Source organism: Leptosomus discolor, chromosome Z, assembly GCF_034619465.1.
Source record: "Leptosomus discolor isolate bLepDis1 chromosome Z, bLepDis1.hap2, whole genome shotgun sequence".
NCBI lineage: Eukaryota > Metazoa > Chordata > Aves > Leptosomiformes > Leptosomidae > Leptosomus > Leptosomus discolor.
Genome location: NC_141419.1, coordinates 27,942,366 through 27,958,923, shown reverse-complemented (window position 1 = coordinate 27,958,923; position 16,558 = coordinate 27,942,366). Strand labels below are relative to the sequence as shown.

The 16,558-nt window shown below is 37.6% G+C and overlaps 1 protein-coding gene across 1 annotated transcript in view; it reads left to right on the top strand.

Annotated features, from left to right (window-relative positions):
* Window positions 1-16,558, top strand: part of CEP120 (centrosomal protein 120) — a 39,670-nt gene that overhangs the window by 9,382 nt on the left and 13,730 nt on the right. Inside the window, exons 7-17 of the mRNA XM_086479091.1 lie at window positions 117-344; window positions 588-795; window positions 1,817-1,930; window positions 3,153-3,330; window positions 5,529-5,678; window positions 6,521-6,703; window positions 8,966-9,062; window positions 9,152-9,304; window positions 9,970-10,059; window positions 11,393-11,485; window positions 13,118-13,279. Of these exons, the coding sequence (XP_086335217.1) occupies window positions 117-344; window positions 588-795; window positions 1,817-1,930; window positions 3,153-3,330; window positions 5,529-5,678; window positions 6,521-6,703; window positions 8,966-9,062; window positions 9,152-9,304; window positions 9,970-10,059; window positions 11,393-11,485; window positions 13,118-13,279 (1,656 nt within the window). The remainder of the gene's footprint in view (window positions 1-116; window positions 345-587; window positions 796-1,816; window positions 1,931-3,152; window positions 3,331-5,528; window positions 5,679-6,520; window positions 6,704-8,965; window positions 9,063-9,151; window positions 9,305-9,969; window positions 10,060-11,392; window positions 11,486-13,117; window positions 13,280-16,558) is intronic.

Genomic DNA, 16,558 nt, shown 5'->3' with positions numbered 1-16,558 from the left:
CTAGGGATGATTATTTTAATTTGTTGTATTTATACTACCTTTAGTAGAGTGTGAACAGGTGGTTCAGGAGGAAATACATGTGCCAGTTACTTTCTGGAACTTTTGTATGTGCATAGATCCATCTTTGCTGTGGGGACCAGTCTCTTGGAAGCACTGAAATACCCCTGTCTGGACTACTGAAGAATGGAAATGTGGACATTGATCAATACCCTGTGGCAACAGAAGGAGCATTTGTCCTTGTTCCACCAAATAGAGCTAAACAAAAACTGCCGCAGTTGCCTCTGGATATGGCTCCTACTGTTGGCGTATCTGTAATTCTGCAAAGGGAGAGCTTGAGTGTCCAGGTATAGCATACTCCGTTACTGTTGATTTAGACACTGTTGCAGAGTTTTGTGTTAAAATTGGTATTTCTAAGTCATATTTGGTGGTTAAGTATATAAAAAAACCTGAAAGAATAAGTTCCTTTATATGAATAATCTGTTCACTGCTTCATTTTTCTATGTCAGAAAAACAGTCTCAAACTTGTTGTAGATAGAATTTTTCAGTGCAAGCCATGGTCAATAAGAAAACTTTATCACTTCATTCAGCCTGTGATTCCTTTAAATGCTCCAACTGAACCTAAAGAGCCACAGGAGAAAGTTCTTTCACCTGATACTGGAAAAACAGAGGGCCTGCAACAGAGATCCCAGAATGTCCCATCTCAAGCTGACCACACTTCTTCAACAGAAGATGAGGCAACAGAAGGTGAAGTGGAAAGTCTTAAGATTGAAAAAGGCATGAAACTAAAGAAAAAGGGTATGTGGTGTAGAATTTTTTTTCTGCAGTTGTCAAATGTGATCTTGGATCATGTAGTAATCGTTTGTGGTGATAAATTTCAGGCAAGTAAGAATTATTTACATAAATAACAGGAGGAGAATACATGTTGTAATTTGAATGTGGTGGTTCTTGAAAACACTTGGAAGAGCCAGACTGGAGGTTTGGTGGTGTGTAGATTACAAGTGAAGTTTATGGTCATCAGCTTGAAAAATACCAGAAATGTTTGGAATTCCCTGGATTTGGGAATGGGAAGGTTCAGTACAATACCCATGAAGAAACAGACTTCCTCAATGAGGAGATGAAGTGGTCTAATATTCACACTTACTAAATAGAAAGGCAGGGAAAATGTAATATTTTTAAGATTTTGAAGGAATTTACTGTTTGGATAATAAATTGTGAAAACGAACACTTGTACTTGCTTGGTTTTGTCCAGCAGTCTGTACCACTGATTGGTTGGTTTGTTTGTACGTTGTTGTTTGTAGGAACTTGGTAGCTCACATAGCCTTCTAAGGCTTAACTTGTTTTGGTTTGAAGACTGCTTTGGGGAGAAGTCAAAGAGGAACAGAGATGAGATAGGAAGTACTATGACAGAGTGAAGCTCAGAAGAATTTAGTTTACTGAACGTTACTGAACATTCATCTTAAGAGATGATTAATGAATTAAAGCCAAATAATTTTTTTCTAATGATATTTGTATTACTGTTCTTTTGAGGTTGGTCCTGAAAACACACAGTTCTGTAGAGGAAAATCTATGTCCTAGAACATGCACTCAGGATTTGTCTACTAATTCATCCAAATTTTCTTTTAATCCTAACTGATCTTATCTAAGCAAGGATTAAGTCCTTTGTATGGAATGTATCAAGAAGTAACGTGAACCCAGCAGCTAGTTTGAATCTGCAGTTAAGAAATCCAGGATTGTGCTTTTTTACTAATAGTAATAATAAATTTATAACTCCCTTTTGGTAAGCTGTAAAACATGTCATTTCACACTTACCTTTCAGGGCTGGTGGCTGAGTCTTGCCAAGAGGATAACAAACAGTATACTGAAGAGCTTCCAGCTTTCAAATTGCAGAGCAGACCAAAGTCACCTCTATTGTCAGATCAGCAAAATTCCAGTAATGCAAAATTTACCGAATTTAATATGTTTTAATTTCATATAGTTGCTACTATATCTGAAATTTGAAGTAGGCTGTATGCAAATTTTGTTCTCCTGTCTGTGACAGCCTTAAACTTCTATTCAGCCATTTCATTGCACCAAGCAATCTAGTGACACTTTACCTGAATCACTGAAAATGATTTCATTCCTATGTTGTGCTAACTAACTGGTGTTGAAGTATTACTGAATTTTTCTCTTTAGTCTAGTTACTGTTAGTGCAAATAAAACACTCAAAAACAAGCAGGAAAAAATAAAGTCAATGCTAACAATGATGTATTTATTTAAAAATGACAAAAATGGAAACATTTTAGATAATTATGAAGGAGGATCACAACACCTAGAACTTACAAAAGGCAGTTGAGCTCTTCTCTAAGAGTTTCTTTGCCTCTTTCTCTGCTTCACTATCTTAAATATTTTTGGAGGTTACCTTTTGGAGGCCATGTCTGTGAAAGCTGTAGTTTGACCTTTTACTCTTTGAAGGCAGTATTGGGTTCCAGTGCCTGGGATGTAGATGGACAGGCACTCACTGTAGCTTCTGCTTCTGAAATTATAAAATGGTGTCACAGTAGGTGAGTTCTCGTCAAAGGGCATAAGCAGATGTGCTTTACAGACCTAGCGAGAGCATTTTAGTTTGTTTCAATAGTTAAACCTTAGCTTGGGACCAATAGTGTGGCCTTACATGAGCACTGTAATTTACCTGGTGCTCTGTCTTTTTCAGTCCCAAACTAAAGAGGTTAATTAAAAGCAGACTGAGTTACTACAAATGATTCTTTTTTTTTTTTGTAAGCACACCTCTTCTGCATGCCCTCAAGTTGGCAAGGACAATAATGTAACTTTTTGAAACTGAAGTCCTGTAGCATCCCTCTGAAGAATTTAACATCTTGGATCTTAGTGTAAACTTTTCTTCAGCAAGATGAACTTACATAGCTTTCAAGATTAATAAGGAAAAATGTTACAGAATCTTTTAGGAAGTTTTCAAGTACATTATGTTTTTTGGAAGCAGTAACTTACAAATAGAATGACTTTTTAATAGTATTGGCTTATATTAGAAGGAATTGAAATCTCTTGGGGAAGCAGCGTATCTGTACTTACATTTAAAATGTGAGACTTATCTTTAATGTATTCTGTTATTTTGGGCAGAACAAGTTATTAAAAATGTTCACATTCTCTTCTGTTTTCAGCTGATAATGGTCCAGTAGCTATGTCTCAGCCCAACCCTGTGGGTGCATCCAGTTCTTCTGAGCCTGTGTCAGCACAGAAAATTGTCATTCCAGCAGCCTCTCACCATTTTTGCTTTTCAATAGACTTACGAAGCATACGTGCTCTAGAAGTTGGTTTTCCAATAAATTGCATTTTAAGGTACAATTTATTTTTGTTGGTCTTATTCTTGGTAATAACAATATCTTTCACTTTAGTACAGAGCCTTCATAATCTGAATGATTGCTGGCAGTATGCTGCCCGATGCCTTTCACCTTTACATAGCTGATTTTTAGTACAAAATACTTTGAAATAGTCATCTGGCTCATTGCTGAACTTCTGAGCATTATACCATTAAAGACAGCGTGTAACACTTCACCTGCATTGTAATTTGTGTTAAATCTCACTTGAATATCTGAGCTCAGGCAATATATCTCATCATTCAGTCCTTTGAGAAAAGGGAGAATTACTTGTCTCCTTGCTTTCTGGCTGCCTTTCCAGCTGATCAAAGAAGTGATTTCTGTAGCTTTCCATGTCTCCTCCAAGAACCCCTCAGTTTTCAGCAAGGGAAAGATCACCTGGTTTGTGTGTGACAGTGAATGTAAAGGAAGCACATTCTAGTCTTAAAGTGCAGAGCCGGTGTAGTAAATGCAGTATCATTCTGAGAGGTGGTATCAGGGGTTTTTGGTAGCCTTTGCATACAAGAAGCAAAGCTTAGTAGGGAGAAGTAGCATCTCTTACTACACTAATTTGTGGAATTACAAAAAAGATGAGCTTTTTTTGGATACATAAGTTGTGTACCTGAAGCAAAAGTCAGAAACTACCAGTGCTAGTATGGAACAATTGTTTAGAGATTAGTTTGTTACTGATGTCAATATGAAAGAAAAGTGTGGGAACACTTTGGAGAATAAGCAGGTGTTATCTGGGAGGTAAATGCCGAGTTGGAGGAATAAGAACTAAAAATGTGAAGAACTGATTAAAGGTAAGGGTATTGAATCCTGTATCTGTATGCAGGTTGGGGTTTGGCCAGTGAAGACAGAAACTTTCTTTTATCAACTTGTTTGTTTTGTTTTAGGCTTTCTGTAGAGTTTAAGATCAAGGGTTTGTAGATACAGGGATGATTTTGTTGTTTAAAAATTCCTACTCATGGCGTATTAGTTATTGATGGCATACATGAATTCAGTGGTTCATAGCAGTTTTTAGTTTGCCTTCTATTTTCCATTAGGGCCCTAATGGGAATATGAAGTGCATGTGAAGTGTATCTTTAAATGGTATTTCATTTGAGAGGGCTGAATATTTGTGGCTCTGGAGGTGCATCTGCATTTGCTTTGTTCTGACAGAGGTTTGGTTCAATACATTTTTAACTGGAAAGTCTATTTGCGTTTATGATTCTTAGTTTAAGCTTTGTTTGAACTAGGGTGAAAAGATGGGGTTGGGGTGGAGGGGTGGGATACTTTAAGACACAACTGATATAGATTGTAATGGTTTTCTGTATAGGCTGTGTTATTAAATAGTATGTAGAAAACAACATACAATGAGTGGAATTTTGTCACATAAAAGCTTTTTCAAATGACATCCAAAGAATTAATTTGTTTCAGAACAGTGACAACAAATAGGGTTTGCCATTTCATGCACTTCAGTTTTTACAGTCAGTGATGCATATGGCAAGAAACTGAAGAGGAGAAACATCCAAACACATAAACACTAAGAACAGTTGCAGGGTAAAAAAATTGCATTTTCACTGTATATTGCAAGCATTATTTCATTCAGGTTTAAACAAGCTCTTTAAACAGTTCTGCACAAACAGGCAAAGTACGGAATTTTGTACGTGACAGCATTTATTTTATTGGTAAGTTAGCTGATAGCTGGCACCATCAATTTGAGCATAGCAAACTTCAAAAGGTTCCTGGCCTCCCTTTTCGTGTAGCTTGTCGTATACTGAATTGTGCCAGTAGAGTAGTTTCAGGCCACATTGTAAATCATATTGGTAAAATGATTAGAATTTCCTTTTAGTGAATTAAACTGTGGGAATTAAACACTAAATTCTTCAAATGTGACTGAATTTTTCAAATGGTTCTGACACTGTTTATATGTATACTTAGTTGTCAATTATTATGTTAGACCAGTCTTAGCTGTAAATAGTTATAAATGTTCACAAGTAGCAGCCTACATATGAATATAATACGCCTTTCTTCTGTATCTCTCCTCACATTATGTAATAATTGCATAAACTTAATAAAAGGTTAATTCATATAGTTGTGAACATACAGGTTATTAGAGCTTATTTGTCAAAATAACAGCAAATATCAATGAAGCTGGATCCATGTGGAAGTGAATGGTTTTTTTACTGTTTTTACTAGGTACTCGTATCCATTTTTTGGCAGTGCAGCACCTATTATGACAAGCCCACCTGTAGAAATCAGAAAGAACATGGAAGTCTTTCTTCCACAGTCCTACTGTGCATTTGACTTTGCAACTATACCTCATCAGCTTCAAGATACATTCTTCAGGTGATAACTTGCATTCTTCTTAATTACACTTTTTCTATTTTTTGTTGTCACAAGTTTAAATTTTTTACTTAAGATGGTCAGTTTGAGAATTTAATAAAGAATCCAAGTGCTAATGTCAACGAATATTTAATACACCACTCTTCCAGTTTCTCTGCTACTTACTTTTAAAGTCAATGTTCACAAATTCTTGCTTTTATCTCTTGAGTGCGGGGATCATTGCTTACAGGAACAACTACTGTTGCTGTAAGTTGTTAAATTAAAGGTTGCTAGCATAGTTTTAATACAGCATTACTTCAAATGAAATAGGTAAGTTTTTTATTTTTCTTTTTAATACACAATGACTCTCTGATATCTTTGAAAATACAGTAAGTATCTAGGAAGCTGAGTACAGTCTTGAGGGCTGTGGCAAAATTTCCCCAGTAGTCCCACCAGCTTTTGGTAGCTGATTAGGATGTGGAATAAAGAATAGTGGTATTTTGGAAGAAGTGGAGAGGGATTTATTCTGAGTGGCAGTTACTTAAATTTATTTACAGGTATTTATAAATGAAGATGATCTAGGACTGTTAAGATTATTTAGTCAATCTCTTTTACGGCAGCATTGTTCTTTCTAATAATTGGAGCAAATAATCTGACCGAAGTGAGTAAGTGATGGAGAAGACACAAAGTTAGTCTCATTTCTCTGAGAGTGAGAGGCAGTAAACACCTATCATTGTTTGACAATTGTGATTAGTCACTGATTTGGGAAGTACTTTTAGAACATGAAATCCTTTTCCCAAATGAATAGGAATGCTTCCTCTTTTGTGTTGTTGATGCCTGACACTAAAATCACTGCTTGTTTTCAGATTACCTCTGCTGGTTGAAATGTGGCACAAGGATAAAACAGCTAAAGACTTACTACTTGGGGTAGCGAGACTTCAGCTTTCAGAAGTTTTGGCTTCAGAAAAAACCCGATTCTTGGGTGGTAATGGTGAACAGTGCTGGCGTCAGACTTGTAATGAAACAGTCAGTGTCACAGCAGCACAAGGGTAAAACTATTTTAAAAAATTCCTTACTTTCCTGCAAGTTTTGAAGAATTTTTTGTGTAGTATTTCACTGAAAGAGGTCAAGCTCTTCCCATTCACTTTTTTGAATCGGTAAACAGGCTGCAGAGTCCTGCAATATGGGGGTGGGAATAGGCATTCAAGAGATTAAAACTTAAATAGCCATAGGCATATTGTGCAATGCCGCACTACTGCCAAAGTCGTCATAATAAACCTGTATATAGTGATGATCTTGGGTAAGCTTCACAGGCAGACTAAAGAAATAATTGGGGGGAAAAAAAAGCTGCTGATATTCCAGAAAAATTAAGACTGTCCATAGTATGCTTTTAGATGGAACTGACTGCTAAGTTGGGGGGACAGGTACATCCACAGAGTAGAGGGGTTTCCTGTTTCAGGATTATACCCTATCATAGCAGCAGGGGTTTGAGCTTCTGTACATCAGAAGGAGCAGTGTTACTAGTAGTATTCTGTCTGAAGATAAAAGTTCTTTACATAGGAGTGACATTCTTTTTTCTGTATATGGAAAAACTTAATTTATAGTTACATCTGTCCTGTGTCCTTGTAGAAATTGTGAACTGTGCTAACAACCAGTGTCTAGACCCTCATCTCTTTCTGTGTGATAGTAGAGATGATTATACCTTTAGAGATAAATGTAATTACTATTAAGACTGAGGTAGGCTTTAAACCTCTAATCCTACAGATAGTTAAAACATGCTATATTTGACACACAAGGCAACTGTAGGTTACTGATGAGAGTGCTATCCCTGCTACCTCCAAAACTGATAGAAAATTGATCTCTGACTTTGTTTAAACTTTTTTGTGTGAAAGCCAGCATGGCCTGATTGTGTGAAGAGTCGCTTTATGATCTCATTGTACATTAAGGTTCACACTTTAACCAATTAGAAGTTTGTTAAAATGAAACCTGCTTTGCACAAGACTTAACCACTAGATGGCATTCTCAAAATGTAATCAGGTCTCTGCATTTTGCTGTGTTGATACCTTTCTAGCTTTGCTCTTGTGGGTGTAATGTTCTTTTTACACTGATATGTTAAACTGACATAATTACTCAAATTTCTGAGGTCCACTACCTTGAATCTTGTTTTGTCTTTTAATCAGTGGCTGATAGAAAGTTGTAAGAATGTAATGCAGTAATTTATGTTAACTTATGTGAAATACAAATGTTTGTTGGTTTGGTTTGTTTTTCCTGCCTTGTAAATAACTGTGTAGAGTATTGCACATTTATAAAAATATTTTAGAGTTGTCTTTTTATATTTGCTGGAAGACAATTTCTGTGAAAACTACAGCCATGGTTAATTCCTTCCTAATTTTGACACAGATGGCTTGATACCTAATTCTGCAGCTTCCAGGCTTCAAGTAATTGTGTAATTGCCTTTGCATCATTGAGTAGTTATAACTGAAATGATAGTGTTGTTTCTGACCAAGTACAGGTCTACACTGCAGTGTGCTTTCATGTTAGACTAGTGATAACTTTCAGTAATGTGACTTGTGCATATTCCTTCTCTTAATATCTTTTTGTGCAGAAAACTATCTTTACTAAATATTATTTATGATTGTAAATGAGACAGCCAGAGACAAACAGATTCTACTTAATCAGAAACTACAACTAACTTCCAATTAGTTTATTAATATCTCTTATCTAGACTTTTTTCACTGTACAAAAGCAGGTAGTTATTTAACCTATAAGTGGATTTAAAGTTGTTGGTTCTCTGTGCTGAAGCTTCCACAAATGTGGTTTTTCAGTAATCCAAGGGATAGTTTACCACGCATGCTATGCTAAGTGACTTGTAGTACTGCAGATAATTAGGAAGTTACTGTTAACACTTAAAAAAGCAAGACGGATGAAATTCATTGAGTTTCTTAGAACGAAGTCAGCAGCAATACCTGTATTCAACAGGTATATTTGTTAGATTTCAGTCTGCAGGTACAATTTTGGATCATTCTCTTGTTACAGGTATGTGTTGATTATAGTAAGCTGTTAGATGAATAGGTTCCCAAGACAAGTTATCTGTTAAAGTCAGAAAGCTTACTGTAGATGTATAAATCAGTCTCTAATTTATAAAAAATATACATGGGAGAGCATGTTCGGGGTGTCATGTAGGCAACTGTTTAGAGTCTCTTGAGCTTACATGGAACCTTTTAGCACTTCAACTTTGCTGGTTTGTGTGTTGTTTTACAATCACTTTCTGTATTTTTAAGACAGTTTTAACATTTTAATGCTCTTTATAGGTCAGGCAGCAGAATAGCAGAGCTTTCATATGCTATCACTTTGGAAGACTACGGGCTTGTTAAAATGCAAGAAGTTCTGGTGTCAGATTCATCTCAAGTAAATTTTACATAAGTCTTACCCTTTTTCCTTGAACACTTCTTGGAAAAGTTTGGTTTCCAGTTAAAAATACACTGTTACTGTATCAGTGTGTAGGTGCTGGTCAGCAACGACATGTCCCTCACACTCAGCCTCATTGTGCTCCAGAAATCCATCCAGAACCTCGAGAAACTCTTGAATACAAGGCAGCATTGGAGTTAGAAATGTGGAAGGAAATGCAAGAGGACATTTTTGAAAATCAGGTTTTGACTCTTTCTGTTTCCTAAACTGCATGACTGCCAGCAAAGCTTTAGCAGAATTGGTGAGGGGAGTATTAACTGCATTTTTCTTAAACTTTGCCACCGTTTCAAATAAGAACTAAATTTTCTCATATAGAATATTAAAACTTCAGATGTACACAAATATCTTCCATACTCTTAAGGAAGAAGGTTAATTCTTTAAGAGACTGAAGTAGGTTCTAGTAGTGGAATACAGAATACCACCTTCACAATTTCCTCCTGTGGTTTATGAAGTATGACAGAGATTAAAGATTTAAATTTTTGGTTTTAAATATTAACACTGCTTTTCTTTATTCTCTGTCAAAATCCATTACTGTACTCCTACTCTTGAAGTCATTCTAGGTGTTCTTAGTCACATGCTTCTTTTTAAAAGATGCTGAAAATCATATCTATTTGTTAAGATATTTTTCTCAAACTTGGGCTCACTTTGCATTTCATACTTAAGGGTAAGAAATACCTTTGCTACCAGAATCGTACCTTGAGTTATGTAAGTAAATGTACAAAATCTAGTTTTTAATTCGTTTGTTTCAGGGCTTAGTTCTGCTAGTACTCTCTCCTTTAAAGTTGCGTTTCCAACAGTTTTGATTTGATTTTGTAGTTTGGGGATTTTTTTCTTTTGCTTTTAAAAGCTTAAAAAGAAGGAAATGGCCCATATGCAAGTACTTGCAGAAGAATGGAAGAAAAGAGATAGGGAGAGAGAAGCATTAGTGAAGAAAAAGGTAAGGAGTCTCATTCTTATACTTGCTGAAAGTCTCATTATAAATCTCCTATCTTTAGAATAGAATCTTTAGGTTGGAAGAGACCTCTGAGATTATCAAGTCCAACTGCTGTCCTAATACCACCATGCCCACTAAACCATGTCTAGAAGCACTATATCAACATGTCTTTTTGAACACCTCCAGGGATGGTGACTCCACCACTTCCCCTGGGCAGCCTGTTCCAATGTTTGACAACCCTTTTGGTGAACCAATTTTTCCTAATGTCCAACCTAAACCTCCCTTGGTGCAACTTGAGGCCATTTCCTCTTGTCCTATCGCTTGTTACTTGGGAGAAAAGACTGACTCCCACCTCACTACAGCCTCCTTTCAGATAGTTGTAGAGAGCGATAAGGTCTCCCCTCAGCCTCCTCTTCTCCAGGCTGAGCAGCCCCACTTCCCTCAGCCGCTCCTCGTAAGACCTGTTCTCCAGACCCTTCACCACCTCCATTGCCCTTCTCTGGACAGCCTCCAGCACCTCAATGTCCTTCTTGCAGTGAGGGGCCCAAAACTGCACACAGGGTTCAAGGTGCGGCCTCACCAGTGCTGAGTACAGGGGCATGATCACCTCCCTACTCCTGCTGGCCACACTACCACTGATACAGGCCAGGATGCTGTTGGCCTTCTTGGCCACCTGGGCACACTGCTGGCTCATGTTCTGCCAGCTGTTAACCAGCACCCCCAGGCCCTTTTCCGCCAGGCAGCTTTCCAGCCACTCACCCCCAAGCCTGTAGCGCTGCATGGGGTTGTTGTGACCCAAGTGCAGGAACTGGCACTTGGACTTTTTAAACCTCATACAATTGACCTTGCAGTATTTAAAAAATATATATATAAAATTAATATATATTCTATTATAAATGAATATATATTTTAAATTAAGATCTATAAAATTTGATGAGCTATTTTATAACTGTAACATAGAATGAAGGGTCAGTGATTAGTCTTCACACCTGCTAGTATGCATGCATCTATTCTAGAACAGTGCAAAAAAGTAAAAGTAGCCCTTAATTGTAGAATATGTGTTAAAAATCCTTTAGGTTAGCTTGCTTGCTTTGAGGGCTTTTTAACTTTGATTACCTTTCATTTGCATGTTCAAAAAGCAGTCAGCCCAGCTGTGGATGGTAACCTGTTAGCCTTTATTGTATTTCAAGGAAAGGCTATCTGTTGTGGGTTTTTTCATTAAGAGCTGACAAAAATTGTCAATATTTTATACCATAGCAAGAGTAAATTCTTCATCTAACTAAAACACGTTTATTGCAAGAAAACAGTTGTGGGGTTTTCTTTTTTGTTCTTTTAGGTAGCAGAATATACTGTTTTGGAAGAACAACTTCAGAAAACCCTGAGAGATCTAGATAAACGAGAACGACAGCTTTTTAGTGCTGAATCAGAGGTAAAAAGTGGTTTATCATTTTAACCAATGCAATTGCATGAGCTATTTCTGTAAGGCTTGTTGAGTTTTCATATAGACAATTGTGACCTGTGGGTAAGAACTGAAATAGCCACGTTCATACTGATACATAGAGGAGCATTAATATCTTAAGCCAAGTTTAGTTACAGCAACACTTTTTTACTGAAATGGAAATTCAGTGAACTTTTAAATGGGCTGCTAGAATTACAGAACTATAAATTTTCTGTTTTTAACAGAATTAGTGTCAGTGGAAATATTCATATGATTAGCATATCTCTGTTTTAAGCTTAGTACTGTCAGTGAACGCTGTTTACAAGAGTGCCTTACTTCAAATAGAAATTGCTAGATTAACCATTGAAATAGGAGAAGATGACAAGGAGAGCTGAGAGAAACTGCAATTGGTGAGGTTCTGGTATCCAGCAATTTGATAGAGTTCCTATTTTGTTTGGGTTTTTTATAGTGACAGGGCCAAAGAAGATGTGGAAGGAAACATTAGCTACCACTGTTTCTAGATCTCACTGAACACCCCCAAGGTAAGGAAATGGGGTGTGAGTCCTCGGGGAAGCTAGTCATATGGAAAGAGAAAGAAAGAATCTAAACTGCCTACTCTTGTACTTCAGAGCAAACTCACAATTATATAGGTAAACATCTGTGGTGATTTAGCAGTCCAAACTCTTTCCTCATGTAGCTCAGATTAATCTTTTTATCATATCAGTCCCTCCTGAGCTTGTGAACAAGTTAAGAAAGCTCCTAACACAGACTGGCTGGTTGAGCCTGTGTCCTGTTCTGTACTCTGGCTGCCTAAACCCCTCAAGATGCAGTTTGTACTGAAAATAGTGTCTGACTTTACCTTTAATATTTATGCAAAAGATCTAGTGGTTAGGTTTGGCTGAATGCACTTCAGTCTGAATTAAAAGGATTTATTTTAATTCTTATACATGTTTTTTTCAAAAGTTGCTCTAAATTTAGTGAGATTCTGACCTGAGGGTTTAGAGGTAATAGAAATCAGTGGATTCCAAAAGCATCTAGACAAAATGATGTAGGGTTCATTTAGTAATTACACAGTTTGAGCAATAGGCCATTTGGAGAGGTTTCTATTCAGCTAGCAGTTATCTGGGCCAGTAACATCTTTCTAGAAAGTTCAAACGTGTCAAGAACTGCTTTCCTATTCAGCTCAGTGAGAAATTCTCAATATGCTCAGTTTGAAGGGTACAATCTTACTGATCTAAAGACATTGGGCTGTAGCTACGACTTCACTGTTTCTGCAGTGAAGGGATCTATTTAGTATTTTAGTTTGTAGTAGAAAGGTGGCTATAAAATTTGGCTTTAGCAATCCAGTGTAGAAACTACAGTAGAGATAGATACCTCCATTTTTACAATAGTCAAGAGTGTATTTGTAGCACAAATACAGTAATTTGCAGGTGATTAGTTAAACTGAAAGCCAATAGAAGATTATATAGCAAACATATAGATAACAATGGAATTTCTATTGTTCAATTTCTAAAATGGATAACAATTTTTTTCTGTTAAGGTATTTTCTTTCAACTGTTACTACTGTTAATAAAACAAAGCTTTTGCACCTGTGGATTAATGTAAATATGTCTCACTCTCAAGCTTCAAAGAGTAAAGAAGGAATTGCAAGCAGAGCATGAACGAAATCTGCAGGAGCTCCAGGATTCTGTGCGGCGAGCCAGAGAAGAATGTGCACACCAGGTTGAGCTAGAAAGGTCAAAAATCAAACAGCTGGAAGAAGACAAGCTTCGCTTACAGCAGCAGGTAAGTATGCTTAAATTTTCCACCTCAACTATTTACTTAAGTAAGCATTTTTTAAAATAAGTATACCAAATTGACCAATGGTTTTGAGGCAAGTGCATTCTGGCAACTTTGTAATAAATGTTTTATCTCCATTGTTCAGTGAGCTATGGGGTGGGGTCCGTCTCTGTCAGCCTCGCTCGGTAGTAGGGCCAGGTTGCGATGCAGTGGTTATAATTTTTTAACACTGAAAATGAAGCTGCAATTACAAGCATACCTTGCGTGTAGAACCTGAACAGCAGTATACACTTCAGTTACTTAATAAATTGTTAGCAATTAACATCTAGGTAGCTTGACTAGACACTTCATTTTATTCTCCCATAGCACAAAAGTATTTCTCTTACCCTTATTGGGCAGGGGTGAGGGGGGAATTATCTTGTTACTGTGATCTATTATGGAAGTAGTAGTTTCATTAAACAGAGAAAATTTAGACCACATTCTTTTGTCCTGTAAACTGTCTTTTGCACTGATGGCAAGGCTAGTCTAGCTATTTTTCTTGACTGTTAAGGCATACTGTAAAATTTTAAAGGTTAATACTAGCTTTTTTGAGCAGTTACAATATTAAATGTTTAGTTTGTTATGTAGATTAAATCTTAGTAATGTGTAAGTGTTTTTCAAAGTACTTCGCTTACGTAGATAAATTACTTTGGTAGTTTTCAGTTCTGATACATGATAGTGATAATAGCACAATAGCTTTGAATAACTGAAGAACTCTATCAGCCAAAGGCATATTTTTGTTAGAAAGAGTTGTGCTGGGGTTTTGTGGGTTTTTTAGTTGAATATCAAACACTGATATTAACCTCCTTTTCACATCAGCATATGTTGACCACAGTACAGTAAACTTTTTAAGTATAGCTAATACAAAAAACACTGCTAATCTGGAAGATGCTAATCTTGGCCATTCTACTGAACAATCACTGAACTGAGATGAGCCATTTCAAACTGCAGAATACAATCCACTTCAAAGTTAAAAGTGGATCACTTCTGCATCATAGATATGTTGTTGGCAGCTACCAGTGCTGTATTAGTCTGGACAAGATAGCCAATAGTTCTTCAGGCGCAAGCAGCCAAATGCTACCGTCTGAGTAGTCTTCCAAATTCATTCTTTTGACTCCCACCAGCTTTTTTTTTAGCTAGGTTGCAATACCATCACAATCACTTTATTTTTCCTCCTTGGAATGGATGTACTGTGTCGGACCAAAGATCCAGTTAGATCAGCATGCATTTAGAGGGCAGGAAAATAAGGAATGAGACAATGAGAAAATACAATTTTGATGTATCCAGCAATACCATCAAGAGTTACACATACCCTCAGCCAGAGGCAGCATTTCATATTTACTAGCCATCAGTGAAAGTATTTTTCATGAACTCATCTGATCCCTTTTAAAAAGTATTTCTATCTTTAGCATTGCAACATCCTGTGGCAGTGAGTTTAAAACTTAATTGCGTTGTATATTTGAGAACTTTTTGTTCATTGTAAGCTCCTTGCTTGATAATTACGAAGAATACCTCAGTGCCTGTGTTACATACTGTTCCTGATTGCTTAGGTGTCTGTCATAACTGTCTTTCTCTTCCAAACACAAGCCCTGCTATGTTTTGTTGCTTTGTATGAAGGAGTTTCCTTCCAGCTGATCATCCTGGTTGTCTTTTGCTGTGCTGTTCCTGCTATTTTGAATCTGTCATGCTTCAATATGAGGTGGTTGTTACTGTGTATTCTGCATAAGACAAGCTTTTTTGTTTTGCTTTGAGAGGGGAGTGAGTTTTTGTTTGCTTGCTTTGGAGTCTTACTGTAGGATGGTTCCCTTCGATGTGCACAAGTAGAAAATTCCTGTTGCTACCAGTTCTGATGGGCCTCTTTTTTACCTTTTTGGGTGTGAGGTTTTTGTTTGTGTGTTTTTATTTAACAAGGAGTGATCTGGAGTAAATTATAATAGTTCTAAACAATAGACTTTTAATTAGAATCATAGAGCAGTTTCAGTTGGAAGAGACCTTCAAGATCAAGTCCAACCTTTGTCCCAGCTCTACCCACACCACTCAACCATGTCCCCAGGTACAACATCTACCTGTCTCTTAAACACCTCCAAGGTTCGTGACTCCTGGGCAGGCTGATCCAATGCCTGACAACCCTCTCAGTAAAGAAATTCTTCCTAATATCCAGCCCAAACCTCCCCTGGTGCAGCTTAAGGCCATTTCCCCTTGTTCTGTCACTTGTTACTAGGGAGAACAGACTGACCCCCGCCTCGCTACAACTTCCTTTCAGGTAGTTGTCGAGAGCGATAAGGTCTCCCCTCAGCCTTCTCTTCTCCAGGCTGAGCAGCCCCAGACCCCTTAGCTGCTACTCATACAAGACATGCTCCAAATCCTTTACTAGCTTGGTAGCCCGCCTCTGCACACTCTCCAGCGCCTCAATGTCCTTCTTGTAGAGAGGGGCCTAAAACTGCACACAGGATTTGAGGTGCAGCCTCACCAAAGCCAAGTACAGGGGCACGATCACCTCCCTACTCCTGCTGGCCACACTATTCTTGATACAGGCCAGGATGCTGTTGGCCTTCTTGGCCACCTGGGCACACTGCTGGCTCATGTTCAGCTGGCTGTCAACCAGCACCCCTAGGTCCCTCTCTGCCTGGCAGCTCTCCAGCCACTCCTCCCCAGGCCTGTAGCGCTGGTGGGGGTTGTTGTGGCCAAAGTGCAGGACCCAGCACTTGGCCTTATTGAAATGCATGGACTTGGCTTTGGCCCAGTGATCCAGCCTGTGACCCAGCAATCCAGCCTATAACTTATTCTTCACCTTTGAAGGAGATGTATAAATTCACAATTTCTACACTTGAATGGTAGAGTTCTCTAAATGTCTGTTGTTTGGAAGTAAGCCCCACTATGTGCAAGAGAAGGTCCTTGAAGTATCCGCCTCGAAGAACATCATTCTTACTTCCTGAATGGGGAAGCTATGCTTTGTGTGATTTGTGCAGTTTCCTAACAGTCCACAACCCGAGGTCTTAGGAAAAAATCTGGTTTTGAAAGTGGGTTTGGAACCAAACAAGAAATTAAACATCATTGAAGAAGTTCTAGGAAGAGCTGGCATTTTTCATAGCTGAAGAAATTAGTTACTGTCTCTGTCATCAGCATCATGTCTGTATGTCTGCTTTAAAGTTGGTAAAAATGGAAAAGTGACAAACAATAGTATCTCTTGTCAAAGTTGGCTATTGTGGTTATATGTGAAAACTAACTGCAGTGAACTACTTTTTT